This window comes from Vicugna pacos, chromosome 7 (assembly GCF_048564905.1).
Source record: "Vicugna pacos chromosome 7, VicPac4, whole genome shotgun sequence".
NCBI classification, from domain to species: domain Eukaryota; kingdom Metazoa; phylum Chordata; class Mammalia; order Artiodactyla; family Camelidae; genus Vicugna; species Vicugna pacos.
This window is the reverse complement of record NC_132993.1, coordinates 45,061,078-45,085,031: the sequence shown is the minus strand read 5'-3', so window position 1 is coordinate 45,085,031 and position 23,954 is coordinate 45,061,078. Positions and strand designations below refer to the sequence as shown.

The window sequence follows — 23,954 nt, the reverse complement described above, 5'->3', positions numbered from 1 at the left end:
TGATGAGATTGCCTGAGTTTGTTGGGGAGAAGAAATTCATTAATTTATGTACAGCTCTTGCATTTTATAGATTTAATGCTATAATTGAGTGGCATCAAATTTGTTGTTGTTTTTCAAAACTCTCAGAAGGGATTGTTTCTCTCTCTTTTGGTGCTTGAACCTTGGCAACTACAGCTAAAGGTAAAGATTTTACCGTAAGTTGTATTTTTGTTCCCTTTGACATTATCAGTTATCTTCACTCACCACTAGGCTTCAGCCTGAATTTTAACCAAAAGCTATAGACATCCGGATGGAAGTTCGGCAGGAGGGGTGGCATGTCTGGGAAAATTGGCTGAAAAGGTGAGATTAGATGCAAGTTGATAAACAGGACAAGTTGGCTGAAATAGTAATTTAGTCACAATATCTTCAAATTCTAGGTTATTTCAACTAATTGGCTGAAAAAGAATTTTTAAAGGAATACTAAAGAAAAACACTAAAAATTTATTTTTAAAATATTTTAAAATGCATCAAGCATTGTGAAATTACTGCAAGATAGACCAAAATTGGCAACACCACAGTGGTTTTTATTGTTATTACTATTTTTACATTTTTATTGGGGTATAACATACATGAAACACACAATTCTTAAGGCTGCAACTTGATGAATAGATACACCTATATATTCAGTAACTACCATCCAGATCAGAGAGAAAACATTTCCCACCCAGGGCAATTAAGTTTGACAAACATGTCTTTCCCTTCCTCCCAGCTTTACTGAGATATTACTGGCATTATAACATATGTAAGTTTAAGGTGTACAATATGGTGACTCGATATACCTCTATTCCCTCACATGATTACTGTTTTTGCTTGTGTGTGGTGAGCACACGTAAGATCTACTTTCTTATCAACTTTCAAGCACATAGTATAGTATTGTTAATTACAATCACCATGCTGTATATTAGATCCCCAGCATGTATTCATCTGCGAGCTGAGTTTGTACCATGTGACAAACATCTCCCCATTACCCCCACCCCTGACAGCCACCATTCAACTCTTATGAGCTTGGCTTTCTTACATTATGAATGCTAAGTGAGAACATATAGTATTTGTTTTTCTATGATTAATTTCACTTAGCATAATGCCCCTCAAAGTCCATGTATGCTGTCGACACAGGCAGGATTTCCTTCCTTTTTATGGCTGAATAATTTTCTACTTTGTTTATGTATGTATCATTCAGACATAATAATGTGGGACATTAATCATTATGTATATGTATATATACATATGGAATACACGGAATCTCACATTTTCTTTATCCATTCACCCATCCAAGGAGCACTTAGATTGCTTCCATGTCATGGCTATTGTAAATATGCTGCAATGAAAATTGGGGTACAGATACCTCTTCAAGAGATAAATATGTCCCCTGGGCCAAATTTCATGTTGACTAACTTGTTTGTAGTCAAATCTCCAGCCCACAGGCAAGCGGTACAGGCAGAAGCCAGAAGGGCTGGGAAATGGACCCTGTTAACCCGGGAGCAGAAGCAATTAAACCCAAGTCCCAAGAAACAGTCTAATAGGGAGGGCAGGAAACCACAGGAGGTCCTGGATGCTCTGGCTCCGTTTCTGCGTTGTCCTCAGGTCCATTACATGGAAAACACCTCGTAGCAATACTTTCTGACTTTAGCAGCTGAACTCTTTATATAACCATCCTGATAGATCTGCCTTATGTCTGACTGCATTTTACTGTGAATAAGGTTAAAGGTACATTCCAGAGTTTTCAAATATAGTGGTGGTATCCCAGAATGTGGAGTTGTAAAAGGGAGTTCTTTTAGATTCAGCTGTTAAATTAGAGGGCTTTTTCAGAAAGGCCACGATATCCAATGAGATTTTATTTATAGTAATTATTACCAATTATTGAAGTCACTGAATTACATCCAGACAGTAAGTGGAGAATGCATACTATTAAGTGATGGGAACCACACACACACACAAATTCTGCTCATATTTATTTCAGCTCAGAAAGCCAGTCCTCAAAATTTAGCATCTTACCTGTCAAGATTTTAGTGAATCTTTAAAATCATCAAGTTAAAAATGCCACCTCCTCCAGGAAGCCTTCCTCAGAGGAAAGTACTATTTCATCCCCAGAGACGCCATCAGTATTCCATCTTACCCTTCCAATGGCACCACTATCTTATGATAACACATATGAGGTTTTTATCACCCCTACTGGACAACAGACTCTTCAAGGGTGTTAAGTGTCCTGTTCACTTCTGATTTCCTCATGCGGCCTAACTTGCTGTCCTGTGAATAGGACGCATCCTGGAATAAGGCTGCAAGTAACATAAATATGTTCTTGGAATATCACCCATTAGCATGCATTTGAAGTATGCTCAATATCTTTGGGCCAAATGCCTATTTACAAATCAAATACAGCACATTCACATTTGTGAAAGAGGGTGGGTGGGTGTGTGTGTGTGTGTGTGTGTGTGTGTGTCTGTGCGTGCGTGATCACTGTGAGTTGAAAATCTAAGGCTCAAAATCTTCTGAAAAGCACTCTTAGGAAACAAAGCCCCCTTTGATTTGTTTAAGACTCAAGCAGAAGGCAACAGACAGAATGCTAATACTAGACCATCATGCACATTTGCTCAAGACATTCAAGTGTGCAAAATGCAAATGCCAAGAGAGATTAGCATTATTGCATCCTCTACAAAACTAAAAAAAAATGGAATAAGGTCATATCTGTAGTCTTTTTATAGGATAACAAGGATTAAATTTCAAAAATGTTTCAAGGATTCATGTTAGTAGATTTCTCCTTAACCCTTGAGACACAGTGTATGCCTACAAATGAGCTAATGGGGAGGGCAGGGAATTAGACTAGGTTTGTTGGCTCTCAAGGTAAATAAGCCAAATGAGGTTTCCATTTATCTTTTTCTCCTCATTTTATTTTCCACCAAGCTCAGAACTTGAAACTCTTTGCAGGTTGGAAGAGCTAGATTTGTACAATTTAAGAAATGAAGGCTCTCCTTGACTGAGAAAGAAAGCAATGCAACCAACTCCTTTCCTGTCTCAACATTCAAATCCTCCCCCTCCCAACTTCCTTATCTGTCGTGTCCTTGTTATGAGGCTGAACCAGAGAGCCAGCATCTAGCCAGTGATTCTCAGTGTGGCAGTACTGTCCCCTATGAGGCTGCGGAATCTTGGGAGCACTTTTGGCTGTCACAGTGATGGCTGGGGACCAAGGATGTTAGATATCCTGAAATGCCTCAGTCTTGCGTGATGAAAAAGTTCCACATCCACAACACTTTCCAAAGTGCCAGGAGACATGTTTGTAGGTGAAAACCTATTTATAATTATTTGAGCATAGAACTTAACTCTGTTTGATACACTCATCGAAGTATTTTTGCATGGTTTTTATACACTCTGAATTCTTGGGAGGCAACTACTGAATACTGAGGGAAGACTGTGCTTCCTCCTATTTAGGGCTTTACCAAGACTCACCCACCATTTTGCAGAATTGCGTCACTGAAGGCTGTGCCACTTGCAGTACTTGAGTTATTAACACGTATGGGTCTGCGTTAGTAGCTGTCACCCTACAGACAGATGTATCTGACCGCCTCCTTATGTCTTCTGGTGCAGTCACGTCTGGGCTTTTACATATTGTAATGTATACTTTTACCACCACTTTCTTTGAATTTTCATTTATTGACAGAAAAGCATTACGTTTATATTTTCAAAATTATGTGTGCAAATAAATTATTGCCCTTAATCTTTGCACAATCTTGAGAGGCTGGGTTTATCAGTATCTTTATTTTTTGAATGTGAAAATTGAGGAAGAGAGAATTAGATGACTTCCCCAATGCCATAAAGCTACCAAGTGGTAAAGTCACCTGATTGCAAAATCTGTTCAATCATTCTGCCACATACTATAGCACATTGTATATTTTACTGTAATGTAAATATGTACATTCTGATGATAAATGAGGAGGAAATGCCATGGGGCAGGGGACAATGGCAGGTGAATCCAGGAAGTGGCCAAGATTCAAAGCGATCTGAAGGGGTTAGGAAGCCCTGACCCGTGGATGGAGACAAGCAGAGCAGAGCTGCCAGGTCTCCCGTCCTGCAGTCCCCCTGCCCGGGCAGGAAATCAGCCTGTTTTAACACTGCCAAGGCTTTGCTCAGTCGCTTTTTTATATCCGGAACATCTGCCCCGCCTACATCTTAAGTAGCCCCACACCTCCTGCTGGGGGCAGAAATTCTCTCCCTCCTCAGCACTTACACAACACTTACTCACACTGTCTCCCCAGCTAGAACGTGGGTACCGTGAGGACAGGGACTGGGGCTTATTTCTTATAACTTCACCACATGTGACTTAGGGGCCCCAAATAAATATCTACTGAATAAGTGAGTCTGGGGAGCAAGGAGGAAATAAAAAGAGCCCTACAGAGCCCTCGGGGTCAGGGACTTTAATGCTGTGTGCTGGACTGGAGTGAATTGGTACTTAGGACAGAAAAAAAGCAGGGAGGCCGATTTCTCTTGGCTAAAGGCAGCGGGTGTCAGGAGTGGCTTCTGCTGTGCTTCACAAGCCCAGTGACCCAGGAGGAGGACATGCAACTTAAGCTGAATGCCCGCAGATACACAGAGCAGGGTGGACCTGGGCCCCCGGGAGGTCAAGGCCCTGCTGACTTAGCCCAACAGGGCTGGGCCGATGTCCTGCCCTGAGGGTGCGGGGCTTAAAGCTCACCACGAACATCAGGTGGAGAGAGAAACATGACAGGGTCTGGAGAAAGCAGCTTCTTAAGGTCTGTGCTTGAGTTTAACTGAAGACAGTCTGGCACTGTCATCTGGCATTAAATTAAGTCTGTTTTACTGAACGTCTAAAAGTGCCAAATATAGAAAGATGCTTTGTGGCTGGAAAGGCAGCTAAGCATTTATTCATGCCCATGAGCTGGCAAAGTTCATTTCCATACTGCTGAGCGCACGAAATGAAAGCGCTTCCCTCCAGCACAGCTGTTTCCACGGCGTACACCTCCTCTGCGCCTTTCAGACGGTGGGTCCTCAGTCACTGCCCTCGCAGCGGTCAGGATGGAAAACGATGTAAAGCTTTCGTTCCTCCTGCCGCTGAAGAGTGTTGTGGAAGGAAGTTTTGTGGTTGTCTCTATCTGCACGACTGGAGAGTGGGCTGTTCTGATGATTTATTTAGCCTGTTTATCAGGTTTGTAAAAATCACAAGGCAATGCCCAGCATTAAATCATGTGGAACATAATTTAACGTGTCTTTAATGATTTGGAAGGCATGTGTAATCTTCTAAAGCCTCAGGGTCATCAATATCATCTTTTATGACTATACTATGAACACATGGAAATACATATCAAAGGTTTCCAGTTTATATAATGATGGCTTTTACTGATGTCAGACCGGTTCTGGACTCACATTTCAATCACTGAGACTTGGAGTTGTTGCTTCTTGTCAATTGTTTCTTCTTCAATTAAGATTTTTTGGACACCAACAGGCTTGGTAGCAAGAGTAATTAAAAGAAGAACAGAGTGGGGGTGGGGGTTCTCAGCTGTAACGTGCATACAACTCACTGAAGGTCTTATCAAAATGGTTAGTGGGTCTGGGGTGAGGCCTGAGCTCCTGCACCTGCTGGGCCCTCTTACAGTAGCCACACTCTGGGAGACCAGAAAGATATCGAGAATTGCATCTTGTGTCTTTGCCCTTCCTACTTTCAGTGCATGTCACAAACACAAGTGTAACCAATAAGTAGGCAGTAAGGAGAAGTAAAAGGCCCAGAAATGGGGGATCTGAAAAACTAAGACAGAAATACACAGTTAATTACTTTTCTCTGTTGGGCCCACCGGAACACAACAGCTCTGGGCAAACAGACCTCAGGGATCCTTCCAGCTGCCTCCCTTCCCTCATCTGTGTGACTCTTGTCCCTACAGTCATAGAGGGGTTGGCTTCTGGAGGTTTGTTTAAACAACAACCATTTGTACATAAGGCACATGGAACTTAAGTTAACTTCTAAAGAAGACTTCTAGCATCTCAAGAAAACCAGTGTTCTTCAAATAGATGGTTGCCTGATCCTCGGCCACTTATTAGGTGTGTGACTCTGAACCAGCAGTTGATTTGGGCCACATTTTCTCTCTAAAGTGTAGGAAAAATACAGACCTCTTTGGATCATTTTGAGACTCCAAAGGGGAGTAGGAAGGGATACTATAGGCTGTAAGATGCTATCAGATGCTTGTTAACGTCTAGACTTCCTTGCTGACTCCTTCTCTCAGAAGCCAAGCTGTCCGCCTCTGCATCGTGCCACCAGCCTAGCAGCTGAAAGGAAGCTGTCACCCTGTGGCGCTGCAAGAGGGCTCCTGGGGCTTCTGCTTCTGGAAGGTGAATGGTGTAATGCATCAAACACTGACATAGCACTTACTAAGTGCAGGCTGTCTTCTAACTAAGCAACTGACACAAGCCTGTATGAACCAAGGCACAGAGGGTTAAGGACCTTGCCCAAGGTCAAACAGCTTATAAACAGCCCAAGATTTACACTCAGGCTGGCTGACTCTCAGGCAACCTCATGCTTGCTGCCTTTCATTTTCTGTGACCATCACAGAACAACGAGACCCAGTCATGCCATTCCCAAGTCGCTCCTTCTTGCCGGGTCTTCCTTGTGGTGTTCATTCAGCCCATACTTACCAAAAGCAGCTGGTAAATCTCAGTGTCTAAGAACATGATGAATTAAAAGAAGTTAAGTGGTACCACATATTTTCAATACTCAGACAGCTGAAATTATAAACATCTGAACATTATAGCTTTAATTCACTCTTTTCTTCTTGGCAAATTATCTCCCATTCAACTCCCGTGACTTATGGGTTCTGGCACAAAGCCCAGGCAGCCTGGGCTCCCCAGAGTACAGCATAATCTAAGGGCCTGCATAAATACACTGTCATCAGGTGACCCTGGGAGAGCTCAAAGGCCACTTTAGATTACCCCAGGGACACAGGGGCGATGAGAATAAATTGTATCATTGTATGGAGACTTAGCCATAGAGATCTCCATTTCAAATTACCTACAATCATGAGTGAAGCACTTGTCAATTATTTTGGAAGGATTCATTTCCCGATGTCTAATTTATACAGCGAATGCTACAACAAATTTTTGTAAAGAATGGAAGCTATGCTCCGTTTACAATCCACAGTCCTCCCAGTGAGAGGTGATTTCTTATTTGTAGTGTTCTGTTCAGCAGTCCTGTCCTCAATAGCTTCCCATCCCCCTGCTCATGGTCTTTTAATCATAGATTCTCAACGGATAGTGGTTGAAGAAGTAAAAAATAGGGCATATAGAACTCTTTCAAAAAGGACAAAACCTACTCATTCATCTCCAGCACAATCTGGCTTCTGAAATGTGTTACTTTGAAAGTTCTACAAAGGAAACGTAAGGGGGCAGTGGGAAAAAGACAAGAGGAAGGTACTCATATTTCCTAAGTTTTGAAATAACAATTCTCTCCTCGACTTAGACATCCCTTAACCTACTTAATATATGTACAGAGCTTCGTGAAATAGTCTTTCTAACTTGCAACTATATGCTTATTCATTCATTAATTTAATCTACGCTCACTGTCTACCATGTGCTAGCCTACGTACTTTGTGTTCATTATTTCACTTAGTTCTCAAAAGGAAGCAAAATTAGCTACATTTCACGGCTGAAAAACTGAGACTCAGAGGTCTTCCCTAACATGGCAATGTCATCCAGCCAGCAAGAAGCAGAGCCAGTGTGAACACAGGTCTGTTTCAACAAAGGCAGTCTTTACTTCTGTTCCATACTTTCCAACAGAGTGGTTTGTTCAGAGACTCCATGTATATAGAAAGCATTTAGAGATTTCATTATTTGCCAAAAAAAGCTTGTCGGACAGGTCTTTGTTCATTTTTGAGATCCTCATAATATGCTTGCCAGTGGAGTGAGGGAGCCGAGGAATTTGTGACTTCTTGCTCCCCTCCCCTTGTGTACCTGGCCATACATTCCAACCTATCTTTGAAAGAGGGATATCTGCTGCTCGTGTTCAGTTAACCCAGTCCAATAATTTGCAGGTGCCATGTGCAAAGCCCTGTGCCAGAGCAGTGAGAGCTCAAAAGATGTGTAAATAGGACCCAGGACTCAAAAAACCCACACTCTTTCAGCCAAAGAATTAATCAAAAGAGAATTATCCACGGGGGAGAGAACAGAGCTGTGTTAAGCATGGCATTAGCCAACTCACGGTTCCCAAACAGAACGTTTGTGAGGACCTCTGTTAGCTCCTGTCTGGGGGCCCAGTAGAACTGGGATACCCTCCTCTGTCCCCATCCTCTTATGAAAAGACTCAAAACAGCCTTTCAGGCCCGCCCTTGAGGGAAACCACTCAGCAGGCACTGTCACCCATGACCTCTACAACCAACGGTCATTCTCAGCCTTCGTTTTATTTGACCTATCAAGTAGCCACTTAAAAGTAACTTAATTGAGTACTGCAGTTCCCACAGATTGCATGTGTGTTCGAAATGATTTACAGGAGGCATATATTATTTTTATAAAAGTTATTGTTAAAGTGCTAAAGCAATAAATGAAGATCCTTTCCAAGAAAATTCAAAAGGGCGGAACAGTTTCATACGCTCAGTCCAGTGAAAGGCGGTAGCTGGGCCGACACACGGGCTGGGGAGGAACAGTGACGCAGAGACCGACCTAGACCACCACACAGACGAGGTGTGAGCAGGACAGGCAGAGGGGCCCGACAACCTATTCTCTGTATAAGCTGGGTTCCTTCAGCTGAGATTTCCTTCAAGGAGAACCCATTCCTATCCAGCAAAGGCACTGTATCTGAAGGATGGTCTACTTCAGAGCGGTCTCTGCAAAGTGTCAGGGCTCATGAAACAAGGCCATCTCCATTCTGGCTCCGGAACTGAACAGAGTAAAGGGGGCTCATCTGTAACTGTTTCTTAAATTTACAGAGGACCTTTCTCCAAAGAGTTTCAATGGCTGTTAGCCAGTAAAAATACTGCATTTTCTCATAACATCCCTGCAGAGGAAGCAGGAGGTGAGTTCTGTCTCCATCTTATGGATGGAAAACTGAGGTGAACTTCACTTGCCTGAAGTCCCCTCAGTGGCCAAATCTAAAGACCATAGCAAGTATCTCCTGATTTCAACCATCTAATATTACTAAGGGGTGACAAATGTGCCACTCACCCCGCCTGTGCCCACGAGCCATAGCTGAAAACATGGCCCTCTTTCCCACTGAACCCAGAGTCAACTGCAGAATCCTTCTCAATACCATGCTTTAAACAGCTTCTACCAATAAACAGGTGCTGGCACTGGGAAAGGCGAAAAACATTTACACCCATGCAGGGACAAGGCCCAGCAGAACAGAATAGGGTAAGAACTCACTGATTTTTTTCCACTTGTTTTAGATACAGGTTAGGCCATTTGTTGAAGATATCAAATGTAGCCCAAATATCTAACATTCTATTATTCTTCCCTAAAAGTACTTTGTTACTGTGTATAAAGTAAGGTACTTTTTATTTTAAAAGTATACAGTCATGCAGACATTGTATACTTTTGTACAACACTAAAAAGGTATGGGGAGGTACACATATGATGCCTGTAAAAGTTTCTGGGGGCAAAAAGTACAACTATTCATTATGAAAAATTAGATTTTCCACAAATAAGAATGAAGTTCAAATTAATGTTAACTAAAATAATAAAAATGAATGTTAATACTAACTCAGCACCTACTATACAGCACTGATTTAATGCTTTAGTTTTAATCCTCACAACAATCCTATGAGAAAAGAACTATTATTATTTTGATGTTACTGATGAGAAAACTGAGGCTTAGGGAGTTTAAGGTCAGAGAACCAATTATCTGAGTAGAACCATAGCTCGAGAGTTCAGGTTCTAATCATTAGGCATACCTTCCTCCCCAAATTATCTTGATAAAATTATATTTACAGGCTGTTCCACACTACAAAATGAGGGATACTATATTTAGAATTTTAAAAGCCCTAGTATTTAAGTTAAAAGATGGCAGAACCATGAGAATGGGTTTTCCAAGCCATAAATTATAAACTCTGTCTTAGGTCCAAGTTTGTAAAAGTGAAAACACAGATCACAATAACACACAGTTGCGGGGAGGGTATAGCTCAGTGGTTAGAGTACATGCTTAGCATGCACAAGGTCCTGGGTTCAGTCCTCAGTAGTTCCATTAAAATAACTAAATAAATAAACCTAATTGCCTCCCCCTCCAAAAAAAAGGGCAAAAAAGAAACACACAAACCCCAACAAACAAATAAATATAATATTAAAAAAATAATAACATGCAGGTCTCAATCATTTTGTCCTTCCAGTAAGCAAGCTCTTCTAGTATAGGTATACTGAAAGGGGGGCACCAGCACATACATGAATAGCTGTCTGAGATTTTGTATCAGTAGGCTCTGGGACAGGAAGGACAAGTTCAAATTCAATTCAAGAAACAAGGACAAGGACAAATTCAGTGCAAGGAACTGAAAGAAAGCCAGTGTGGCTGGAAGACAGAGACTCTCAATGTCACCTGGCAATGGTGGACAAGAATTTAAATGAAAACGACTCAAGAAGACCAACTCTTTCAGCCAAGGTCTGTATTGTGTAAGTTTGTGCATTTAGTGCCCCTTACCTATCATCACATCAGCTCCAAAGAGCAAAAATATACAAAGATATAAACATGTAGGGTTTTTTTTTTTTTTTGGTATATCTGTGGGACTGAAGAAAAAAAAGACTAAATATCTCATAGATCAGACACAAATTAGAAATGCAAAAGACACTGCAGACAGAGGCGTTCAAGAGTCCTTGTGGGCTAATGAAGCTGAAAATGTCCCCAGGGAGAGGATGGGACCAGAGCTAGGCTCACAGATGGCAATCAGAGGACTATAAGGGGAAGCCCCACGCCACAGTGAGAGGGGGCTTTAAAAACCTGCTTATCCAGGGAGTTGGCAGGAGGCAGACACGGCTTCAAAACTAGGACCTGAGCCATGCTGTGTGCTGGCCTGGTGGTGGATCTTAGATACTCATGGTGGACGTAATATAAGACTTGGCTCTAGACTGCAGTCATCAGAGGCAGAAAGGAGATAACAGCAAATGCCTAGATAGGGTGAGAGGTGAGTGCAGAGAAAAGACAGACTGAAGTAAACTCACGATGTCCTAAACAATAATTCCAAAGCCTGTGAGAAAACTAGCATTAAGGAAGATGGCCAATAAAGTTAACACCAGACTCCTCTCCTCCAGACGGAATGAACACAGCCACCTAAAAATGACTTTAAGCTGGAGCTTTAAAAACAAGTAGGTTGTTGCACAGATCACCTTCATCAGTTATATTTCAATATCCCTCAAATTAAATCTCTTATTATATAAAACTTGAAGTTTTCAATGTTGAACTAGTACTTTCCAGTGAAGTGACTGGAAACACAGTGTCATCACTGGTCATTTTTTTAATCCCAGAAGGAAGTGATGACAATGATGAGAAAACTATTCTTCCCAGCCCCTCCGGGGACATCTTGGAGGGCTCCCCAAACATTCCTACACCAAAACCTAATGTATCTCGAATTAGACTAATGCCATGAAGCAGCATTGTGCAGTGGCAGGCTCCCTGTCCCAGGCAATGTGGAAACGGACAGACCCATGACATGTGTCATAAATGTGTGGACGAGCCTGAGGTGGGAGGTTGCTTGGTTGTTGCTGCCAAATCTGGAGCCAAGGACTTGGGGCCAATTTAGGCCAGCACGTCCCATGCAGGAAAGGCAACGCCAACATAGCCGGCGGACACTGAAAAGGCTCAGAGACCACTTCAGTTGGTTGTAAACCCACGGCTTTTGACAGTCCACTCCCTCTCTCCTTAACTGAAGGTGGAAGAATTATAATGATTAATGTGCATTTCCTGCCATGGACCTAAACCTGGCAAAGTCTGCCACCGGAGATTTTTTAGAAAAGAAACCAAGGAACAACATACATTCAGGAGTTTATTATTCAGTCCTTTGTTTCACTTCTTTCTTCTTCCTACTTAACTCCTTTTGACCACTTCTCTGTTCACTTGCTTCCCCGTGAGAAGTAAAGCGGGTGAGACTCAAAGTTATCACGGGACAAGCGGTGGTTGGGAGCTGCCATAAAAGGTTTGGTAAAGGGAAGGAAGGGGAGGGTGGGAGGATATTAAAACCACTGGAGAAGTGGTTGTTCGCTTTTTTGTTTTGGTGAGTAGGGTGTAAAGGAAAGTATGGGCTCTGGAGTCAAACAGACTGAGCTTTGATTTCTTGTGGTGCCACTGACTAGCTGCGTGTCCCTGGGCAAATAGCTCAGTTGGTCTGACTCAGCTTCCTCGTGGAGAAAACAGAGATATTAATATCTATGTTGCAGGACAGTTGTAAGGATTGAAGAAAATCATTTTAAAATAGTGCAAAGAGCCAAATATAACTCTTCCCATCCGCTAGACTCTTATAGGCTGCATTACGAAAATTATCTAAAATTTACTCTTCTCAAACAATGAAGATATGACTATAAGGAAATGCTCTGAAACTGAGAAGCAGGCGTTCCCAAGTAGACGTACACAATTTAATCGGTAAATGTCTTGATTAAAGTTTGCATTTTACAACGTGCATTAGTTAACCTTTACCTGTCGGCTTCCCTGCTTGGAAGAGCCGCTACTCGTGCTCCTTGAAGGTGAGACCAATTTTTGGGACACCCCAAGGCTCTTCTCGTCACTCATCATGAGCTGTGGGTCCCTGGGCCTCGATGTAGTCAAAATGCCATCAGAAGAGAGCAGAGCAGAGACGATGGAAGTCTCACACAGGCAGGTGACTCAGCTTTTATTCAATCCGTTTTAAAAGCATTTTGGATGACTCAGAGGAAAGCCCTAAAACCAAAAGAAAAGAATTAGCGAGAAGGTTCAAGGCACCAGGCATCACCTGCAATTAGCCACTGATCGTCTGCAGATGGTTTATCTACACGACAGATCACAGAGCCACGGTGACTAGCCACATTGGGGGCCGTGCAGGAAAAGCCGCTTACGCCCGTCTCCTACTGGAAATTGCATTCAGGTGGTTTTTCTCGTAGCTTTGCCACATGACAGGCTTAAGAACACTAGTAAGAAAATTTCAGTCCAGACACATACAAAACCTGTCCTATAAAAATTATCCCAAATCACAATGAGATACCACTACATACCCATCATGATAGATACAATAAAAAAAAAAACTGGGAAATAACAAGCGTTGGAAGAAACTGGAACCCTCAGGCATTGCTGCTAGGAATCTAAAATGGTCCAGCCACGGTTGAAAATAGTTTGGTAGTTTCTGAAAAGTTAAACATAGAATTATCATATGATTCAGCAACTCCACTCCTAGCTATATACCCAAAGGAATTGAAAACAGGTATTCTAACAAAAACTTGCACAAGCGTATTCACAGCAATGCATTTTATTCACGATAGCCAAATGTAGAAACCACCCAATGCCCATCAACTGACGAATGGGTATACTGCATATGGCATATGCTATGGTCTGGGCCTAAGTGCCCCACTTCCCAAATTCATATTTTGAAATTCCAATGCCCAATTTGTGATGGTCTTCGGAGGTGGGGCCTTTGGGAGTTGTTAGGTCCTGGGGGCAGAGCCCTCATGAATGGAATTAGTGCCTTTACGAACGAGACCCCAGAGCTCCCAGGCCCTTCTGCCATGTGAGGACACAGTGACAAGCCTCCCCACCAGAGGAGGGCCCTCCGATCATGCCGGCATCCAGATCTTGGACTTTCAGCCTCCAGCACTGTGAGAAATAAATTTCTGTTGCTTATAAGCTACCCAGTCTGTGGTAGATTGTTCCAGCAGCCCAAACAGACTAAAACAGCATATCCATACAATGGACCACTACTCAGGAATTAAAAGGAATGAAATACGGACACATAATGTAACATAAACGAACCTTGAAAACATCGTGCTAAATGGAAGAAGCCAGACACAAAAGACCACATATTATAGGTTTCTACATATATGCAGTATCCCAAGTGGGCAAGTCCGTAGAGACAGAAGGCCCATTAGTGGTTGCCAAGGACTACAGGATTGGGGAATGCAGTGTAGCTATGGGGCTTCCTTTAATGGTGATTAAAACGTTCCGGGACTAAAGAATGGTGATAGCTGCAGAACACTGTGAATGTACCAAATGTCACTGAGCTGTATACTGGAAGATGGTTAAAAAGTGAATTTTATGTTACGTGTATTTTACTACAATTAAAAAACAATCCCTTTCGGGTTTTTTGTTTGTTTGTGGGGATAGGAGTGGCAAGTTTTGTTCTACCAAACGTTTTTGGAGACATCTAAAAAAACCTGTGATATGGTATGACAAAACCTACGGGGGAAAGCAGAAATTGCCAAATCATCTATGAGCATAATTAAAAGAATAATCATTTGTTAAGTCCATACTACTTACTGCCAAGCACTATAGTGTGGGTTTCCTCCCACCCATTGTCTCATTCAATCAAAGTCTCATGGGATGGTATTATCTTTAGTTTACAGAGGAAAAGCCAAGCCTCTGAGAAGTTACATTACTTGGCCAATCATGCAGCTGGCAAGAGGCTGGCCCAGGCTAGACCCCAGGCCTTTAACTTTGGTGTTGAAAATTAGCGTGTCTTGATGGCCAGGTCTGGTGACAACAGCTACTGCCCCATCTCTGGGACCTAAGAGAACTGAGAAGCTGGAGTAGGAAAACTCAGGAGGAAGCACATCATAAGTCATGAAGAGGCAACACCCTATCCTTTCCACGGGTGTCGATCTCCAAGATGATGAATTCTCTCTAGTGGGGACGGGGATCCACCAGGATAGAGACAGGCCCCTTTACGAAACCAAGTCCCCTAAAAGTGAGTTTCTCTGCTGAGTTTATGACTAACCTCTCTATCCAAAACTCTGTTCACTTCCTTGCTCCACAGCTGTCCCTCCTCAGGACTGAGGAGTATCAAAGAAAAAGGGGGATTGTAACCAAGCAGGACCCTGTGGGACCTTCCCAGGACAGACACCCCCGCCCATGTCCTCTGCCTGTCTCTTGTTTATAGAAAAGTTTTAGTCTCCCAGGCCTCTCCTGAGTCACAAAAGACTGGCTCAAGGTAAATGATTAGGAAATGTGAACATGCAGAAACAAAGAATAACTGTTGGGCCAGGAAACTAGTAACAATTCAGACTATAAACCAGCAGAATCACTGAAATCTCAGTTCCCTGAAAGATACAGAAAAAAGTCTGACACACACTCTTAAGTTGTTTTTGCAGGAAGCAGACCCCCACTAGGTGAACACTGCTGACCACAAGCACGGGGGCCCCAAACCGGCTGAAACCAGAAGACTGGTGATGCTCAAAACGTCACGCTGATGCCGACCAATCTGAGGATTGTGCTTGAGCTGATCACACTCCCCATCTCCCCCTTCCTCACGCTGCCGGTAAAACCTCTGCCTCCCAACCAGCCTCTTGGAGACGGTCTTAGGACACTAGCCTACCATCTTCCCAGGCTGCTGGGCTCCTGAATAAAGCAACTTTCCTTTTCTACCAACACTTGTCCCTGGAGTACTGGCCTTCTGAGCGGCAAGCAGCTGAACTTGGGTTCTGTAACAGCCTCATCCAGTTACATTTAACAGCTGGTTGTCTGGGCTGCCGTTTGCCACCCCTACAGCTCTTCAGGGGTGAACCACTGCCTGCACCCACAGCCTTGAGTTCAGGGTGACTAACATGTCTGGGTTTTGGCTTCAGACTTCTATCTGACAAACTAAATTCAAATAAATTCTACAACTTTCCCAAGCAGGTTAACAACAATAAAAATCTTTTAGAAATCTAATCCATTTGTTCACACAGTCAAATTTAAGAAGACACCAGGAACCAGTTAAATATTGTATCAAACTTGTGGTAAATTATTAAGTACTCAATTAAATCTCCTATGACTCTAACATAAACTAAAACCAAGGCAATGAAGAGAAATATCACAATCTCAGAAAACAACATTAAGGTACCTGTAGCCATGGAACTCAATTTCCATGTTGCTTTCATAGAACACCTCCCCCCCCACTACTCCACCAACATCTCTGTATTCAGTATGTATTGAATCCAGTAACAAATAATACTAAAAGCAAATCAACACCGGTCTCTTCGTAAAGTTAGCCTTACTTATGGGGCATGACTAACTGTCCCTGAAGTTAAAAGTAAATGCAGTCTAGTTAAAACTGGCAAGAGAGGTTGTTAAGATATATTAATAGTTTGTTAAATAGCAGTGTTGGCTGCTGCTGTTTAAGAAAGAGAAAAAAAGGAAAACGTGATGGGAACCCCGAATGATGAAATGTCTGCGGGGGCAGCCACTGCTATGACAACCGGTTCCACAGTGGGTGAGGAGTAACAACAGAGGGTTTCTGTTGATGTGTGTGAGTTTTGCTTTTTGTTTTCAAGGCTGAGATTCTGACAGCGAGAACATGGGACGAGTGGCAGTGAGTGACGTGCAGAGGGCAGAGAAAAGAGCACCCAGGTAATAAAGTAAGAGTCACAAGAATTCTGAAACTGTGCCAAATCAGAAACACCATAATCCTGTCCTAGAGACAAGCCCTGCCAAATTCCACTTCACAGGCAGTGGTTACTAAGGCTAAATCCTATGCTTATTTAAACTGGTACTTACACTTAAGGCCTCTGAAGGTGTCGCCTGCTGTGGCCCCCACCCCTGCCTCTTTTTCTTCTTCTGAGGAAAGAAAGGGTGGGAATCCACAGCGCCTCCCACATCCAACCCCAGCTGAGTCTGAGATTCTGCCTAGGGAAATAGATCTGTTTCATCCCCTAGAACCTTCCTGCCTGGCCTCATCAGAAATTCAGTTAAAATTATCAAGGGCAACTTAAAGGGCAAAAGAAGTCAAATTCTGGGAAGAGGATATGTTTAAAACAGGGCAGAATAAGGAATGAAGGCAGCAGTGGCTCAACACTAAGGTACCCCAGGGGTACAGTGGTCACAGGGAATGAGGCAGCCATCGTGTCCAACCGAGGGGACCCAGTGTCCAACAAAGGAAAGATCCCGGAGGCGTCCTCGGACAGAGGGCCTTGCCGAAGGGGAGTCACGTGGAAGTCTGGTGTCATCTACTCCAACCAGCTGACTAACTAAAGGGCAGAGAAGGCTCTTCATGGAGACAGACATCATCCAGGGGCCAGGCTGAGGGTCCAGGGGTGTAGGAGGTGGTGAGGCGGGTCCACATGAAAGAGTCTTGATGCTTTCGTCCCTCCCAGTGACCCTTCCGTGGACAACCTCTAACTCAAAACAATTACTGGTTTGAACAAAATATAACAGCTTCCCTGCTCATAGACTGTGAACAACCTAAGGACAATAATTTATTTCCCCCCTTATTTTTCACTGAGGCAGAACTTACACATAGTAAAGTGAACAAACAAATCTTAAGTGCACAGACAGCCCTATGAAATTTGACATTTGCAAATACTTACATAACTACCGCCTAGGTCAAGAAATAGAGCATCTGCAGCCTCTCAGAAGGTTCCTCTGCCCCCTGGCCGTTGATCTGCCTGGGGGGGAGCCAGTCCTCCTGTTCCTGCAAGCACCTGTCAGTGTGCCCCAGGGACGAGAGCTGGGACCTCCCCAAGCACACAGGAACAGGACGTATGAGTGCTCCTGTGCTGTCTGCTTAATACAAGTGTTTGATGTGTGACAGAACTCACTCTGGGACCTGCCGGAATTTCAACAGACCACCTGGCAGCCAAATCCAACAGGTATAAAAAGCCAGTGCATTTAGGTCAATTCAAACGTGCCCTTCTTGTGTCTCTGAGATGATCTGGGTCCTCTCTCACCAACGCCACCCACCAGGAGGAGCTGCTGGGTCAGGGTGAAAATGATGCTCTGGTTAAAAGTCCAATGGGTGTAAGATGTGCAAACATAAGCCATTCTGAGGCTCAATTAGACAACAGAGAACTCCAATTTCTACCAAGAATGAAAGGCCAAGGCACTGCCAAGCATTTTGGCAACAAAGGTTGATTTAAATACTTATTTTAGAAATTCTCACTAAGTAAAGAATACACAGTTTGGGAAAAGATGAAAAGAAGACACATCAAGGTGTATGTGCCTTGGAAGGAGCCAGACCTAGGTTTGAATCGGTGCTCCCTTATTACAGATTCTGTGTATCTTGACCAAAATATTAACCTCTCTGATCTTCAGGGGTTTCTTTATGTAGGAAATGGAGGGATTGTGAGGATTAAATTGGAAAATGAAGGTAAAGGGCCTGCCTTGAATAGAACAGACACTCGACAGTCGCTGGTTCCATTTTCTCCTCTCCTGGCTTCCTGAAAGTGGCATATGCACCAAGATAACATCCTATACTTGTCTTGCAACCAAAAACAAATAAGGACTCTACTGAATTTTGAAACATTTTTGTCTTCCAACATATTAACCTTTCCCAAAATCCGTAACACAAGTGTGAACAGATTTTTTCACCGTCAAAGCAGCATGCTTACTTTGGAACAAGCCACGAGTGCGGAAAGATTAAACTGCATTATTCATCACCACTGGCTGTCCCAAAAAGCAACTTATTATTAACTGGCACGTTTGAAACAGCGGCGTATAACACAGCTACTTATTAATCTGTTAGGCCTGGGGGGTCTGCACGCACACACTTGGTCATGTTTTGCTTGAAAAAACAGGTTTTGCTCCCAGCCTTGGAAACAACTCACATGAAGAGCAGATGGCAAACAGTTCCAGCTAATTTAAAATTTCCCAGTCAAATATGCCAACTAAAGAAGGTCCCTTGCCACTCAGTTCAAGGACTGAGTCATTAGCCACCACAGTCATTGAGTCATTGACCTTCAACAAACCCTGAAAGGACTTCGGGACGGAATCAGGAGTGAGGCACTCTCTGCTCTGGGAAAACTGGCAGAGTGGGCCTTCAGATAGGTATTTTCAGGAGAAATTTTATGAACCCAATTTCTTGCCTCTTCCCATCCTCAGAAAAGCACTAAAACCATTAACTGAGACCTGTGTTCCTCGTGACTAGCAGCAACCTTCTATCAAGATGTGTGCTTGACCGCACGTACCCCTTTCTCCAAAATCACAAATGTACTGACCTCTCCCCCAGCTTCTTCGGAGCAGCTCCTCTGAGCTTATGAGAGGCTGTCTCCCAGGCTATGGTCCTCAGTTAAGTCCTCAAATAAAACTGAAAGTCACAGCTTTCATGTTGTGCACGTTTTTATTTCAGATGACAAACAGACAGATACTAAATTAACACCAAAAAAATGTATAAGGGAATATCCATTTCTGGTCTTCTGATCTTTGGTAAATGAAAATTATTCAAATCCTGGATATGCATCTTTTTTGGAAATGATGCCCCCTGAGATACCTGATTTCCGAAAAGTTATGTGATCAAAAGTAAGGCTTTGGTTATTTGGCTGTAAGCTCCAAGATGATCAGAGGTTTCTGGAAGCAGGTTCTAACCACATTGCCCTCAAACAGCTCATCCTGATCCTCTGTGTGAAATGAAATGCTGGCCAATCTGCCTTTACTATCTGACGGCTGGCCTGATCCAGGGACGAGGATATCTGACTGTTCCCTGGTGGGGGCAGTAGGTGGTGAGTACTGAGGCTCAGAGGCAAAGGAGTCCCCATCTCCACTCCCCTAAGGGCAAACAACCCTTCTGCAAACCATTTTTTGATGTATTCTCTCCCTTCTGGGAAGACAGGGGTCAAGAGACCCCCAAGATTCAAATGCTTCCTCTCTCACGTTTAAACAATATCCACTTCCACACCTTCACTATGCACTCAAACGGTGTCATACGCCCTCTGCCACCCACTTCTTCAGAGAGGAACAGTTATTGCTCAGAGCCCAATCCAGCAATACACAGGAACACAGATTTGAAGTGTGGTGGCTTCCATGAGACAAAAAGCTTGACAGTGACACCAGGTTGTAAGTCTCCACTCAAACCATTTATTTGCCACCACTGAGTAAACAGAATGAAAAGCACAAAAATCCCAATTGTTGCACAGAATCATGAGAGCTAAGTGTGAACTCTAGCCCAACTTCTCATCCAAAGCAAGAATTCCTTCTGAAACATTGCTAGACCATCCCTGCTTGACCACTTCCCATGACAGAAACAGAACCTCCACATCATTTTTTGTTAAAGATGGCTTTTCATTTAGAGTTGAACTTTGTCTCACTAGGACACACTGGGCCTAGATCTGCCCTCTGTCACGACAGAGAACGAGATTAACTATTTCTCTCACCATCACTGGCACTGGGACTACCACCACTCCCGCCTTCCACCCAGCAAATCTTCTCTTCTCCAGACCAGTCATATTTTTATCAGCCATTTCTTATGTGATTCTCATGAACACAGACATCCAACTCAGATCACACTTCAATTCGTCCGAGCTTCCCTGAAAGTGGTGGCCAGATCACCAGGTATGGCCCAGTGAGAGCAGGAGAGAAGGAAGCAGTCTCCTCCCTTGCCCTCCACACACAGCAACTGTCAGTCCTGCCTGAGTCTGGGGACACCCACCCCTCTTTGGGCACTCACTGCTCACAGCTCTCTAGGACTCTGATGTGGCAGGAACTGTGCAGAAGTTCAGATTCCTTCTTTCTGAGAAGAACTCCTTTACTTCTTTAAGCTGAAATTCAGGACTTAATGGTTCTTCATTAAGTTACCTCATATTACTTTTGACCCATGATTCCAGTCTGTCAATATATTTCTGAGGACTGTCATTAGATGTACCCAGCTGACTTTTCCTTTGTTGTGGCACTCAGATTGCACGGGCGTGTGAATTCTGTCCTCACCGCGTAAATCCCACTGGGAAAAGTGTCAAGAGCACTGAGGTCTTCTCCATAGCTTGATGCTAATTTGTGCATTAATTAGCATTTCTGGGACCAAATTTGCCAACCCACCCTAGGATATTGGGACATTTTGCAGATCTTATTTCTCCTAGTGGACACCTGAGGACCCGGGGAGGGTCATCCCCAGCTCAGGCACCTATCTCAGGAGGGCTGGGAGGAAGACTAGGTGAGGTCTCCAGCCATGGGAACCACCCAGGATGAACAGTGTTTGGTGAGAATATGGTGGCTGGTGAGGGGGACACAGCCTGATGAAGTCAAGTCAGCAGCAAAAGCCACTATCGCGAGGAACATTTGTGCTCAGCGGTGCGGGGGTAAGGGCCAAAGGTGGAGCCCATGTGTTAGGGGTTGGAAGGTAACGAGCTTTACGTATTTTTAATGGAGGGGCTGGGGATGGAACCCAGGACCTTGTACATGCCAAGCACACACTCTATCCTGAGCTCTACCCTCCCTGATCCCAGTAGATTTCAATGTACACCCAGGGTTGAGAATCATGGATCTTGAGTTGTCAGAAGTTTCCTTTCTCTTTCTAATAATCTTGACAGCATCTGCCTATTTTTAGGCTTCTGATATCAACTCAATCTCTTTCATCCAGCACAGTTTACTCTGAGAGCTGCAGTGCAGACTAGTGTGTTCTGGGCTGAACTGGCCCCCAAAACCTGTTTTACAGAGATAGTTACAGGGTCCCTACCCCTTCACCTGTTTGGGTTTCAATTCCCTCCCCTGTGTGTATTCAGTTCTTTTCACTTAGTACTTCTCTTTTAGTTTAAAAAAAAAAAAAAGGTGGGGGAGACAAGTGAAATTGGAACAGTTCTTTTGACTTGATGTTTTGAGAAGGGAAACACATCCAGAAGCTTTTCTTTTATTTACTCATCTGGCTCTGGATACACATTTGTAAAACTGTTTTGTAGCTTTAACCACTTTTTTGCAAGCCTCAGTTCATCCCTGACGTTAGTTCTGCAGACTTCTAGCATGTTTGTCTAACACTTACTATGCTTTACTAGTTCCTCCTAACTTCACAGTGTGGCTGACTGACTCCTCTGTCCCCTCCCAGATACGCAGGCATTTACTGGTGTTTTTCCCTCCACCCACTTCTTCTTGTGAGCCTTAGCTCTGGGTCATCTCTTCCGTGCCCGTGACTTTTAGTCCGGCAGCTGTCTCCGCACTCTGCTGTCTTCACTCCCCGGTCCACAGCCCGGTGGGTGGCTCCTGGACTGATCCCTGGGACAGGAAGCCTACTGCTTACTTCGAGAGCAACCTCATCACTCGTTCATGCTGATACCTGTGCTGACATCCCTGACTCTGATGAAGACACCTGTCCCTCTCCTGATCCACCCAACACCCTCTCCCAGATTCCCCAAACCTGCAGACTCTGCCCTGACACTCACCTCCTCACCCCAAAACGTGTTTTCCGTTCTTCCACGCCCACAACCATTGATCCATTAGACCCCCACTGTTGGCAGGGTGGGGTTGCCAGGTTTTCTCCCTCATCACTTCAATCTGTCTTGCGTTCCCTGGCCCAGTTCATCTTTCCAAAAAGATTCTAGTGTCCCTCTTCTACTCCAGATGCCCACTGATCAGGGAACTAGGTTAAAAATCCTAAGCCTGTCACAATACAGTTAAATTTAACTGGCTCTAGGCTCTGACTCTGCCTACTACTGTGTGTTACTAAACTTCTGAGGTGTTTCCTCATCTGAAAAGAGGAACAAATAATAGTACTAAGCCTTCGCGAAGACCGACTGAAAGAATACCTGTCCAGCGCTCAGCACGGTGCTCGGCAGACACCACTCAATTCTGCTTTAGCTGTTATTACTCAAACGTCATCTCCACAAACTCACACACACGCACCTTACATCATACACTCCCCTGCAGGTACGCCACGCGGCCTCGGTCCCTGCTCCTCCTCGTCTGCGAAGCACTTTCTAACCTGCTTTCCCTCCCGCACCTGGGGGAGTTCCCTCCGCCCTCCAAGCGTCATTTTCTCCTTGAAACCTTTTCTGAAACCACCCTCCCTCCGGTTTTGTTTCTCTTTTGAAACCCCCGCTCCACTTTTGTGCCCTCAAAGTATGTCAGAAGTTTCCTGCATTCGGGGGTGACTCTGTACCCTGACCACTAGACATCAGGTCTGCATCACAGTCAGCGACTGCATTTCAGTCCCCTTTACATTATGTGGGAAAGCAACCTGCAAAGACTAGCAGCAATGACTGTTGAGTCAGACTGAACATTCTTCATTAACCTGAGTTAACAGGGAGAAAGTCCTCTGTGAAACACACCGATCCATTTCCACGGAAGCCGTCTTCCTTCCCTCTCCACTGGAGTCACTTGGGATTAAAGGTGTCCTTCAGAACACTTTAGCTTTCCCCTCCTTTTGAAGTTTCCTTACCATTTTCTTTGGTCACGAGAGAGATCCTTTCTTTCCTTCCTCCGAACTATCTGAAATGTTTCTCACGTACATAGCTACGCCCAAAACATGCTTCTTTAGGGACTTCGTCTCCTGGTTCCTGTCACTTTGTATCACTGGCAAATGCTTTTTGTTGGGTCAGAAAGAAATTCAGAGATATCATTCCTTGCGTTATTTTCTCAGTCTTCTTAAAAATTAAATGATCAGCCAAACAAGCCGAGAGTTTATAAGATGTTAGCAGAATAAAACTGCCCGTGGGTTTTATCAGCACATTTGGCATCCGTCCTGAAGTTAAAGTCTCTGGGGAGAAAGAATCACCGATAACCCCCACCTGGCAACCCACAGTATTGACCCTACTACAGCCAACGCTCTGTGGTTTCTCTCCTTCCACCCTCCCTCCGCTAGAAATTAACCTGTAGGGCCTGGATTCCCATGGGTCTGCTTCCTTATAGCAAAGTATTCCCTTCTAGAATCATATTTTAGTCATGAGAACCACCCTAACCTTCTTGGTGAGGCAAATCTGAGAATCAAACTTAAGCCCGACTTTTAATGTTTACTTTGCTTAGTCCTCATAGGCTGCATGATGGCAAACAGCTACGACATAACCACCCTGCTTCCCAGGTGTTTGATGAATTATTAAGTTCTCTCCTCCTCTGCTACTGGTCTTATCTTCACTATGCCTGCTGTTCTCTAGACAATCAA

The 23,954-nt window shown here is 43.8% G+C and overlaps 1 protein-coding gene across 6 annotated transcripts in view; it reads right to left on the bottom strand.

Annotated features, from left to right (window-relative positions):
- The window catches only part of OSBPL3 (oxysterol binding protein like 3), a 161,664-nt gene that overhangs the window by 63,836 nt on the left and 73,874 nt on the right, over positions 1 to 23,954 (bottom strand). For all 6 annotated transcript variants that reach the window (XM_072964812.1, XM_031674218.2, XM_072964814.1 and 3 more), the window contains one exon: positions 12,641 to 12,880. In XM_072964812.1, coding sequence (XP_072820913.1) covers positions 12,641 to 12,736 — 96 coding nt within the window. In that variant the 5' untranslated portion in view covers positions 12,737 to 12,880. The remainder of the gene's footprint in view (positions 1 to 12,640; positions 12,881 to 23,954) is intronic.